The sequence below is a fragment of the Zonotrichia leucophrys genome, chromosome 3 (assembly GCF_028769735.1).
Source record: "Zonotrichia leucophrys gambelii isolate GWCS_2022_RI chromosome 3, RI_Zleu_2.0, whole genome shotgun sequence".
Classification (NCBI taxonomy): domain Eukaryota; kingdom Metazoa; phylum Chordata; class Aves; order Passeriformes; family Passerellidae; genus Zonotrichia; species Zonotrichia leucophrys.
The window spans coordinates 54,603,660-54,616,130 of NC_088172.1; the positions used below are offsets into that span (position 1 = coordinate 54,603,660).

A 12,471-nucleotide genomic window follows, 5' to 3' on the forward strand; every position below is an offset into this window, starting at 1 on the left:
ACAGGTGCACATGATTAACTTGCTGCAATCACAAAAACCACCTCCTGCAGCTGGGCTTACCCGTTCACAAAGTCAATAAAAGCACAAGGAACCCCTTCCAACTCGGTTTGTGCAGTAAGACATAGTGGAGTGTATTTCTGTGTGGGATAGTGGAAGGTTTCAGCTGCGTGTGGTGAGGGTAAGCTACCAGTTCTTTGGTTCCATGATGAGCTAACTGATTTTTTTTATTAAAAAAACCCCAAAACTTTAAATTAAATATAAACCAGTACTTTTTATTTTAAATGAAAACAAAAATAAGTATAGCTGACCAGAAGGTCCTCTATGTTCTATTCATATGTGACCTTATATGTTAGCTTAGTTTTTGGAATATATTGTCCAGTGGATGTGGTTTTCTGTTTTTTTTTTTTTAATAGTGTCTTAGGAAGAGCGAAAAACATGTAATTTTTTTGAACTGATCCCCACTGAAATGTGCATAATAAGAGGCAGCAAACAATTTCTACCAACTTGAACCAGAACACTACACCATAGGTAATGTAATAGGAACGCAATCATTGAAGATATTTAAAAATTGAAAAGTCCCTTCTTCAGCCCCCCTTCCCCCTCCTGTCCCCAGAAAATTATCCTTCTTTAGCAGTTACTATGTCCTGCCCTGTTACTGGCATAATGCTTTCTTTGTGCTGACATGACTTCATTTTCTCTTTTTACTGTTCACAGAACTGTACTACTGCAAAATTTTTGCTTTCTCTTGAGTCACTTTCACACTTCAGCAGGACTTCTGTCGAAAATATTCTAACAGTTGAAATTTATGTTCATTTTATCTCTTTCCACTTCTGTCTTAAGGGCTATAGAATGTAATTGCTCTAGTTGGAAATTTCTCTTCTTAAATTTGGAAATTGTTATGCTCACATAGGCAAGCTTTGGGGTTTTTTTGTAATAAAAAGCCTGTTTGACAATTTTAGAATAATATCCATCTGTTCAAAATCTAGAGGATTCTGTCTTGCCAGAAGGAACATTTTGATACACATTCCTCTTATTCCCCGGTCTGAGCAGCACAACACATTAGAAACTGGAAGAAAGACTCTGAACTTCTGTCCCCTGGAAAAAGTTTCCACTTTACAACACTGTGACCCTGGTTTTGCAGGTTTGATTTTTTTTCAGCCATGGACTTCCCCTCCTAGGGAAATAAACCACACTGACCACGTAACTAACTTATTTTATTCTGCACATACAGGTACTTCTTTGTGATGTTCTTCACGGAATTAGCACTTACTCGAACGCAATGTATGTCAGAAGAGTTGCAGCTGAAAATATAGCAGATATCCCACAGCCTATGTAAGTGATAAAGGTCAGGACCTTGGTGTTCTGTGGGTCGATTTGCGTCACGGCTCTCTGCAGGTCCTGTGAGAGAAGGAAGAGACATTGGCTGTAGGCAGCACTTCTGCTGGGAGCACAGCACTCTTTCTTGGTAATGGGTCGAGTAAAACAGAAAAGCATTCTGACAATACCACTGTAACCTTGACACTGGGGTTCATTTTTGCTGCGTGTTCTCGGTCTGCAGTTGTTACACCTCTCACTTCCTTCCCACAGCTCTCCAAAACATTGTGCTGTAAGTATTATAACTTCTGGGAACAGCAGACAGAGCCTGATTCTGATCCTTATAATTCAGTACTAGGAATTGAAATGTCCTTCTCTGGAAAAGTCTCCAGTGTCCAAACTTTTTAATTCTGTTGCTTGTATACAACTCTTTTTCAGATGTAAGATTTTGAAAAATGTAATTTAAAAGTACTTATACTGAAATGTGCAACATTGTAGGGAATTTTTGGCCTTTTTGTTATTTAAAGTCCATAGGAGTCAATGCAACTAATCATGTACAGGTGAAACCAAGGGCAAGCGATTGCATTTTGGATTTAGGGTCTGTTTTGATATAAGAACTACACTTTTAAATATAATTGGTCAGAAAAGCAGTGATAAAGACAACAGGAAAAAAAATTGGAAATGAAGCAGGATTCTGCTTCACAAAATTCTAGGGATTTTCTTTTTTTTTCTGTCTAACTGTAACTGACACATAGTACCCTCTGAGAATGAATGTCAGTGTTATTTCCTTTTTTTAAGAGTGTTCAGATTTATATCACAGTGGAGAAAATGTGTGCAAACACTAAGATATGGTTATGTCAATTTTACAGTCATTTTCATTGCTGTCCCTAGCAAAACTAGCTAGCAAAAAGAAACATTAAATGCTACAAAACTTTGCATGTTTTGTAGGAAAAGGCAGGAGCAGGTTTTTCTTACTATCCATACCAGCCTTATATGACAGTTTATTTATATGTAAGGAGATTGTTTTTTGGAAAGAACTTAGTATTTAAATTAAAGTCAGAAAAAATTATTAAAATGGAAAAGCAACTAGAATGGTCAAAACTATGTAAAAATCTATTGGAATGCAGCCCAAATTCAAAGACCTTCTGCCTTATTTCCTACTGCCACTGAAGCATTCAGAGAAGAGAAGGGGCTCATTGAATATATCCTAAAGAAAGCCTTTTCTTAATCCCTTTGGGGATGAAAAGGGAAACAAGACCATCATTTAGCTTGCAAGAAGACAGAAAGTTTGTGGCTTTCCCATATCTACATCTCAGCATGCTGTGACGAGAGCAGTTCTATTAAGAAGGGTCTGGAAGGCCAAAGCTGAAAAAGTCAGCGTATGTGGCTCCCTTGTGTGGTTTAAGTCCTATTTGACACGGCCACAAGTTACTTCAAACCCCAAGTACTTCCACTTAGGAATTATTCCTGCTGCGACCAGGAGCCAACATCTTTTCTGCAGCTATGTTTTACAGGCCAAAGAATGTTAATTTCAGCTGGAAAAAAATGTATCAGCCCATTATTGAGCATAAACAACCACCAAAAGTTCAGAAAAGATAGCACTATTCCATTTTTTCCTGTTGGGATTTTTTTTCTTCTGGAAAACACTTCACAAGTGCAAATTGCTGGAGGCAGCTGAAGGCTGGAGGCCATGCTGCTGAGGCTGAAGTGCCCCATATGGTTCCCTTTTTCATCTCCTGGACAGACACTGCTCTGCCAGCCACCCTGTCTGGAGACTTTGCTTAAGGCTCTGACAGAGTGGGCTACGTGCTCTGTACCAGCGCTCCGTGAGCACCCTTTTTCCAAGAGAAGGCCTGTAACATAAGGCATCCCCAAAACTGAGTAAAGCCAAGTAAGAAAACAGCCAATATGGGTTTACACATTGTGCAAAAGGTGCTGCTTCATAGTTTATGACATTAGATAAATCTTGTCAAGTTTGAGAACTAGATTTGCAAGGGACAAGTCAGCCTTTCTATCTAAGGATGAAAGAGAATTATTGTGCTCCCTTGACTTTTCATCCTCATTACTATTTCTGCTGTCTGGAGGATGTTTTTCTTTCCCTGTTTTTCCCTACAATGATTCGCTTTTCTTTTTGTTCTGAAAACAACATTTCTAACTATTTCTCGTGCTTTTTTTTTTTTTTTCCCTTTTTCCCCTGCAAGCAACTTCTCATTTTCTCAATCTGGAAATTTCAAATAGACTTTCTTATTCACTTCCCTCATGTTCCACACCTCCTTCCTCAGTTGCAGGTCATTTTTGTCAGATTATACTGTTAAGGGATATGTCAGAGATACCCTAAAACTTAGGACTCATTAAGATCACTTTTTTCTCCTGTCTCTCTAGTAGAAATAGGCCTTAGTTGTATTAAGTTGGATGTTATAATATGTTATTTGTATTTTGGTATCATTCAGAAGTCTCAACCTCAGGTCTTTTGTGGGACAGTATTTTTAAAACACAGAAAAATCTCATGGGTATGTTTTAATTATTTAAAAAATAATATTTAGCCACTTTTAAAGAATTTAATAATGATAATAATAACAACAACAATACTATTCTTCCACTGCTAACTTTATTCGTTATCTCATTCCTGAATCCTTATTGCTAGCTACTTTGTTATGACAAGATAACTTATGATAATATGGGGGAAATAATGTATTATTTTTATTATAAATTATCTGCAAAAGAAAGAACCCAAGTAACAAAAATGTGATGTTTATCTGTTTCCCACCAGATAAAAATTCTGTTGCTGTTCCTGGGAAAAGTAACATGGTGAGTAGTGAGCTTGCCTACCATTAGCACCCCAAAATGTGTGAGGTGGTTGCATAAGCACACAGTTTCATTTTCATTGGACTCTGCATCCACCTGGCAGCCTGCAGGATTCCAGCCACCACTGCCACCTGTGGAAATGAAACATGAGAAACTGGTGTCCAACAAACACATGTCAACCTCTCTTTTAGAAGATTTCTCACTTCATCCTGTGCAAATGCAGAAGTGCTTTCTCAAATTGAATGAGCCAGCATTAAAAACAACTGCAAGAGAAGCAGGTGTCAGATTTCCTAGTTTCTGCAAAGAATCACCCCAGATGAGTGCCCAGAAATGGACTAATGAGCAGAAGCAAGAGATGGAGATGTGTAATAAAGTTAGGGAGCTTTTTGGTTGGTGAGTAAGACGTGGGTCGCGCATTAAGACACACCTTAGTTTTACCCAGTAATAAGATGGTTTTAGAACTCCTTTTCCCCCCACTGATGTGATGTCTACACCTGTCTGCCTCCCACTCATCTATCCTCAGGCACATGAAGGCTTTTATGGCCCAGGAGCACAGGGTCCCACCCTTCCTCTCTGCAGCATGTAATGCAGAAGCCCAGAATGGGTAATCCCAATGATCTCTGGTGGCCTTAAAAAAAAACATGAAGTGAGCTATTCCCAACCCACTCCACATGAAAAGGCCATTCTGAAAAACAAGTAGAAAGATTTTGGTTTTAAAAATTAAATGTTGAAAAGTAAAAAGTGTTTCTTTATTCATTTTTTCTCTGCAGCATGTAATGCAGAAGCCCAGAATGGGTAATCCCAATGATCTCTGGTGGCCTTAAAAAAAAACATGAAGTGAGCTATTCCCAACCCACTCCACATGAAAAGGCCATTCTGAAAAACAAGTAGAAAGATTTTGGTTTTAAAAATTAAATGTTGAAAAGTAAAAAGTGTTTCTTTATTCATTTTTTCCCTGCCAAAATATGAGCTAGTTTCCTGAAATCATTCTTATTCTCTGACTCTTAAAGACATTTTCTCATGGCTCTTGACAAAATCCAGCCTAATTTGCTTTGTAACTTCAAGACAATCAAACACTCAAATTCAAAACATTTTCCCAAAATGCTGTGAAGATGTTCCAAAACCACTTAAAACTATTCTCCACTCAAGTAGCCACTGTGAATAGTTTCTTCTCTCCCTGTGTGTTTCTCCTTTAATGTGATTCTTAAGTTCAGCTTCCTAACTAGTTTCTATGATTTTTTGCTCATTTTAACCCTCACAAATTCTTCTCAGTTGCTCTGTCTGTATTTCCTACTTTGAAATACAAATTTGGATGTTAAATTTTATTTCTTGCAAGACTCTGTGTACTGAACCTCTCCACCCGAAATCCTCAGCTCTGTCTGTTTCATTGTAAGGAAGAGAAACTTCTCAGCAGTGATCTCTAAAACAGAGACATCTGGAAATTCATCCCAGAGGACAACTTTGCGCAAAGGATTAAGAGCCTGAGTAAAACATCACACACAGGTTTGGCACTAGTGACCATTCTTTGATGAAGAATGTTCTAAAATGTTGCTTTATTAACATGAGTCTCTGTATGTGACCAAAAAAGCTTATAATCTGTAACAGTCACAATCTTACACCTATATAACCCAGTTCTTAAAAAAAATGAACAGTTAAAAGTATGGCTAAGAACCATTCATGTGTCTGAGTAGCATTAGAATTTAATTTGCTCATACAGACAGATCAGAGAAAAACTGCAGATATGGGAAAAATTGGAAGAACTTAATGGAAAAAATGTAAATGTTAAAAACATTTACATTAAAAACAAACTTTTTAAAGGAGTACTTAAAATTTGCTGTTACAAGTAACTTTGTTACCCAGAAGAAATTATACACTTCATTGATGGGACTTTATTGAATCCTGAAAGGATTGATTTAGGAGCAAAACAGCCAATACTGCAACCAATTTTAAGACTCAGACATATTTATCCCCCTCATCAAATAAATTACAGTATTTTCAACTTACCATTTTTGTTCATATCCCAGAAGACACAGGTAGGTTTAGGATCTTCCTAAGAACAGATGTAAAAGTAGACTTTGTATATCTCTTCAGACATAAATCTCATCATTTACAACAGATGTTGCAATGCATATATTTTCATTTAATGAGCTGAAGAATCCATATAATTAGATAGTTGAAAATTTGCCTAGTGTCAAATTAGAGTTTTTTTCTGCTAGAAAAACAGATTTGTCCAAATTGCAAAATCTAGAGCACTGCTTCTATGTACTGTTCAACGGTTCCTTTTGCAATCCTCAGGATACTGAACTTTTCTCATTACTGAAGTTATCCATGAATATGGTGTCTTTATATAATCTGAATACTTTTACCTGTTTACTGCCTTAGGGCTTCTCCATGAATCCTCTACATAAAGCTTGAAAATGTACAAATGACTGCTGAACCCATGTGTAGGTTGTTTTGCCTCACCTTAAAATATTCATTATAATGCAATGCAAGACCAAGTCAATTGAGCTGTGACAACTACAAACCAGGTTCTCATTACATAAACAATTTACTTAGGTATTGCATTTTAACATTTTCTTTAATGTTTCAAGTGCTAGTTCCTCTTTTGGATTAGATACTGAGAATGGAGTTAAACTCACACATTTTCTAACTGGAACAGTATGTGCCAAAAGGCTGTATTTGGTCTGTATTTCCCTAAATTTACTGTAGTGATCTTTTTATAAGTATGTTTCTGTCCATTCCTCTGATGAAAACCACATAACAACAAAATCATTCTGGGAACTATTAACAAAGCAAATAATGTTTGGTCAAAGAATTTAAGTAATCATGAAGTTACAGTGTAATAAATTATGTCATGAATATGGTCATTAACACAGGTTTCACCAACAGAAATGGGCACAAAATTACTGCTGAGGGGCAGAATCAATTGTTTTGCAGATAAATGTTAGGTCATGAATGGAGTGCGAATGCATGAGGATAGGAGGGATTATTTGTTTCCATGTTGTGCTTGCATGCTTTTGTTCTAGACTTCTTAATTTTGATTTGAGTTTGATCTTACTCAAAATCCATCTATATAAATCAGGTTATAATCTTAGCCTTTACCATATATAACGTGCATTCCTCTTCCTCTGAATAATCAGTCTTGTTTTACCTGAATTTTGGTATGCTTGATTGTAATCTTCACATAATCCTGAAGATCCTGAATGGTTAAGTTTCCAATACTGCATGCTACCACGAAACTGGTCAAATTGGCAGGATTTTCTGCATCCTTCAAGAGATTAAGAAAAATGTAGTAAGTGCTTACATGGCACATAACATAAAAGCCAGAGTACACAGTTTCATTTTTGCAGCGTGCCAGAATAAGTAAGTTGTCAGCATTTCTGTACTTTTCATCACACAGTATAAGAGTGTTATGTTTATAAAATCAAATTATGGGTTTGTCTTATGGAAGCTTTCCTATTTTTCTTGTAGCCATAAAGCATAGGCACAATTACAGAGAGAGGTTAGAAGGCAAACAAAATTATAACTCAAACAATGTGGCAGATAACAACCCATGATATGATTAGCTCATTTCCCTAAACAAGCATGAACGAGCTCACTTATCTTATTGTTGACACTGTCCTTTAGTAAACGCAAAGACTTTAGTGAATAAACTGTTTTCTGGATATAGTTGCTAAATCACCCTCAATCTTACAATGAATGACTATGAAGTAGTAAACAAATGCTAGTAGTAAACAAATGAAGTAGTAAACAAACATTCAAAGCAATGCTATATACTGAAGGGGATAGCATTTTCTGTAAAGTCTTATTCGATAGGCATTGAAATAGAGTTCTGACATTATCACTGACCAGTAGGATTTTTAACCTGCAGCTGACAATTTTCCAGAAGAGGTGGTTTCCTTGGAAACGAGTCATTTATTGAAATGGGAGTGCAGTAGCAGTGCTATTTTCTTTTGATAGCCTTCTACTGGAACCTGCATATTTACATGCCTGGTTTGAAAGCTTGGTTACTGCCTGTGGCAGATCTTAAGTAAAATAAAGTCTTCTATTGCCACTCACTTTCCCTCCCAAAATCTGCTCTGCCGAACTCCTGAACCGTTGATTCCTTCCATTTAGGAGATTTGTTAACATAACAAGATGTCAGGTTTCAGTTCAGCACTGGGCTTGTGAGATCCCACTACTCATGAGAGACTCAAAAGCTTCTGTTATTAGGTGGTTATTATCCTGAGAAGAATATTTTATTTCTTAAGAGCCACATTCAAGAATTTTCAGACACAGTATTTCAGATTATACTGGAGCTTTGTGGCAAATTTCCCTAAAACCTTAAAAATTGAAGAGGAAAGAAAATGCAAATCTCTAGGCAGTTCTTTAGTATTCAGACAAGAAAAAGTCTCTTGGCTACCACCTAAATTTGAGCATTCAACAAAGTCTATGAAAGTCCTTGGACATATTTCCACAGGTTTCAGTGGATTCTGTCTGTAGCAGATAAGAAAAACGAGGCACAGTTGGTCTCTTTAGTGAAGGCAATTTAATGTATTCTTATGTGTGCTTTAAAGAAAAATACAGATTTCTACTTATTTAGCCATAAGGCTGTGTTCAGCTGGAGTTCAACAGTTCAGGTACAGATGTTTACACTGAACACACCTGTGTTTGGTGAAGTGAATCCCACCCTGAACAGCTTTTATATAGCCCTCTAACTAAGGGAACCATCTATAATGAATTACAAGCCAAAACTTACATTAATTCTCTCAGTCGCAATACAATAACCCCCCACTTCCAATAGTGCAAAGTATGTTTCGCTGTTATGTTGAATTCTTTTAAGGAAGACATTTAATAGCATTCAGATATTTGTAATTGCACATGGAAGAAATATGAAATACAATACAAATAAAATACTCTTATACTAAGGGATAAAGTTATTTGGTTTGAGATGGCAAATTGAGTTTATTTGTAGGCCTTATTTTAATCCCCTTTTTCTTTAACTTCCTTTATCTTTAGACTTCCTAAAAATGTGAGGATTGCACATTTTAAATTCATTGTGTTAAACACATCACCCACAAAGACTTTGAAAAACACATAAAAAATGAAAGGCATTTTAGTTGCAAATTAAGGTGCAATTTTTATGGTTTTTGTTTTTTAATGGCTTATTAAGTACCACTTAGAAACGCATTCTGGCACCATTAAGGGACACATTCTGACTTCATATGATTTTATGCCATTATGACCAGCCTCCATCTGTATTCTTCTGGGTTTTTTTTATTAAAGATATTCATCCTGTTTTTCTCAAAAGCAGGCTTAAAACGAATACAATTTAAAATAAAAATACTTTGGGGTGTATTTCAGAAGGCAACTGTGGGTCATGGGTATTTTCTTGCCTAGATTATCTGAAGAATCTGGATACGCTGCCAATAAAAACGATAATATAGGGACAATACAATACTACGGAGTTCTGCGGATGCACAAGAGCCAAAGGTCACTTGAAATACTGATGAGAAAACAAACTCAAGTCTTCTGAGACACATTCTACAGTTCACCATGAAACAATGTTTCCTTCTTAATTAACTCTTTTTTTTTTTTTTCAAATAACTGTGGTTTTGGTTTTCTTTTTCCAAGCTGCAAAGTCTTCCTAACATTTTGGCACCTACCATGCAGGCACTATTTACAATTGCCATTTGATAAGACACAAAAAATAAAACATCATATCTACCTGAGCATGTTTAGGTTTCAGGTACAACTATTGTTCTCCTTATTCCTATTAAAATATGGTATGCTTATGAGAACACAGATATGAAAAGAACAGTGTGTATACATACATATATATATAAATATATAAATGTATAAATATATATAAATATAAATAAATAAATAAATAAATAAATATATATATATATATATATATGAACAAAAATCCTCTGGTTCCTAACCATCAGCCTGGGATTCCCAACTGAATATAGAGCAGTCAGCTGGATATGACAGCTAACCAGTCTTAAAAGGAAAGGAGAGTACTTGGCAGTGTTATATGCCAAATTACCTCCTGATAGAAAAGAACCAGTCTCCACTGTCTCCATTAATACAACTCCTTGAAAATCAAGGAGTTATATTAATGCATTTTAACAGAATTAAAGGCTTTTTAAAAGGCTTTTGCTGCTTTCCTCTGATTTTAAGCAGTTGGGATACAGTTTTCCATAGATTACCCTGAAAAAAGGTTTATTTCACACGTGAGAGTAATTTGCAGTTAAACCACTGACTTAACTCAACTTGGGCACTTTAACTATTTTGCTGCTCTGAACATAAGACTGTCTTTAGTGTCTACATTTGCTGTCATCTTTTAATTCCTGAAACTTATTAAATACTGTGAAAGGATTACACTACAGGAAACTTTTAGCAGCTGGCTTTGATTCACTTTATCTGTAATGACTTCAAGTACATTAATGCTTACCTGAAAAAGACCATTTTTATTGAAGAAAGTAAACTGAGCCCTGGATATAACTTCAAACTCATCTTGACTTAAATTCTTCAGTAAACTTGGTGGCAGAACAACAGAAGCGATGGCACTTGTCTGATTCTTGTCAAAATCTATCTGTTAAATAAAAACAACAGGAGAACATCTTCAAACAATAAAGAAACCACCTGTTGTCCACAACTGGGTTCACACTCTTAAACAGAAATATGTAGATATGGGACTAAAACTAATCAACACTAAAATGACTTGTGTCTATATTAGAGTTGATGCAATAAATAAACTTTTTAAAGGCTAGGGAGGTTTCCCACTTTTCCAGCATGAGATCAGCCTTCTGCTACAAAAAGATATTAGATAAAACCAACAAAGAAACAAACTCCTCCACTGCTATAATGATGATTTGGATACAATGAATGGTAATTATGACAGTCATAACCATTGTCAGCAGCATTCAAAATATTTTTCCTCCTAGCAAACAATGTTGAGAACTAAAAGATATGTTCTGAATCTTTGTTTATTAAATTGTATTAGTTGCCCTCATCTGCACATCTGGAATAATTTTCTTATGAGCTTTTATAGTTTCTCTGGAAAGCAGATTTAAAAATTATTAATGTCAGTTTTCCATATTTATTGTGCTCTGTAACACAAAAAAAGACACTTTCTGACATCATATAAATTTAATCTTTATTGGCAATGTATCAGAAATCTAAAAGCCCTCTGTGGCCCAGGAATATAACAAGTGAGTAGGAAATAAAAGAGGATGCAACCCTGCATTTTATTAGCAATTCTGTGACTGACCACTTTCCACCATGGCCTACTCAAGGTGTGCCACCATATCCATTGAAGGAAGGGGAACAGGCCAGCTCACAGTAAAGTCAGCTCACTCTACAGAAAAAGCACTTCAGAATTTACTGTGAGGTATGGGAACTCCCACTAGTGACTTCCCCAGAGCCATCCTGGCCATGTACTTATGCCTCTCATGGACAATTGTGTCGTTCTAAAAGCACCATTAGCTAATAGAAAGTTAAAAGTCACAGGCTATTGATGGATTATTCACCCTTGGAAATCAGTAAGAAGCAGCCCACAGATATCCCCTGACAGGGATAAATGCAGTTCAAAACCAGGTTTTCAGAGGTTGAGTCTGCCACAGTAAACAGAGAGTGTGTACGTGATAAAGATGTCCCATTAGGCACTGTCTGCAAATAGAGTAGAAGAGGCTTCTCCAAAGCAGCATGGATATATTACAGGAACAATTTAATAATATGAATCACCAAAACCTAACTTAGTCAAAGTTTTGGCAAGAAACATAAAGACACAGGGGACTGAAATAGAATCTTTCCAAATTGCCACGGATAAATTTGCTTGGTATCTACTTTAAGAAAAAAATACAAGAAAAAAAAATATCTGGAAATATTCTGACATACAGCTTGAAGAGTTTAATGTTCCCTGATGAGCCCAGGATAGATCATCACTACAGTGGTGAAAAATGTGGGCTTTCACAAGGGAATCTCCCTTCAGCAGGGACAGAAAGTATCTTTCTGACAGGCATGGAAAATATAAACGGTGCCCACAGCTGCTGCAACATTTCTGGTAGGAAGGATGCTAAGAATTCTCAATCAGCTGTTGGAAATGTGAAAGTCTGAAAAGAAGCTCATGTTCCAATAGGAACAGTATAAATAATTTGACGAAGTTTGGATTTTATGATTATTTAGACAGTGCTGTAATAAATGATTCCTGGACGAGAAAATTCCTGGATGTCCTCAAGCCACAGATGGTAATTCCTGTTCTATGTATGATCATCTAAAACCTGGCTTCAGAATTTTCCTTTCCTCTTTCCATAAATAAAGGATGAAATCTGCAGGAGAAACATTCCTTTGATAACAAAGAACTAT

The 12,471-nt window shown here is 36.1% G+C and overlaps 1 protein-coding gene and 1 long non-coding RNA gene across 8 annotated transcripts in view; one reads left to right on the top strand and one right to left on the bottom strand.

Moving 5' to 3' along the window:
- The window catches only part of ADGRG6 (adhesion G protein-coupled receptor G6), a 113,977-nt gene that overhangs the window by 16,162 nt on the left and 85,344 nt on the right, over positions 1 to 12,471 (bottom strand). For all 5 annotated transcript variants that reach the window (XM_064708286.1, XM_064708285.1, XM_064708290.1 and 2 more), the window contains 5 exons: positions 10,559 to 10,699; positions 7,271 to 7,387; positions 6,124 to 6,169; positions 4,144 to 4,250; positions 1,271 to 1,398 (listed from right to left, as the gene is read on the bottom strand). In XM_064708286.1, the coding sequence (XP_064564356.1) occupies positions 1,271 to 1,398; positions 4,144 to 4,250; positions 6,124 to 6,169; positions 7,271 to 7,387; positions 10,559 to 10,699 (539 nt within the window). The remainder of the gene's footprint in view (positions 1 to 1,270; positions 1,399 to 4,143; positions 4,251 to 6,123; positions 6,170 to 7,270; positions 7,388 to 10,558; positions 10,700 to 12,471) is intronic.
- LOC135445594 (uncharacterized) lies at positions 70 to 5,399 on the top strand. Of its 3 annotated transcripts, none has more exons than XR_010439557.1 (6): positions 105 to 178; positions 414 to 528; positions 1,051 to 1,141; positions 1,232 to 1,332; positions 4,085 to 4,122; positions 4,223 to 5,399. It is a non-coding gene; the product is annotated as an uncharacterized LOC135445594 (long non-coding RNA). The 3 variants fall into 3 exon arrangements; XR_010439558.1 differs by having other exon boundaries at positions 137 to 178; positions 987 to 1,141; XR_010439556.1 differs by lacking the exons at positions 414 to 528; positions 1,051 to 1,141 and having other exon boundaries at positions 70 to 178.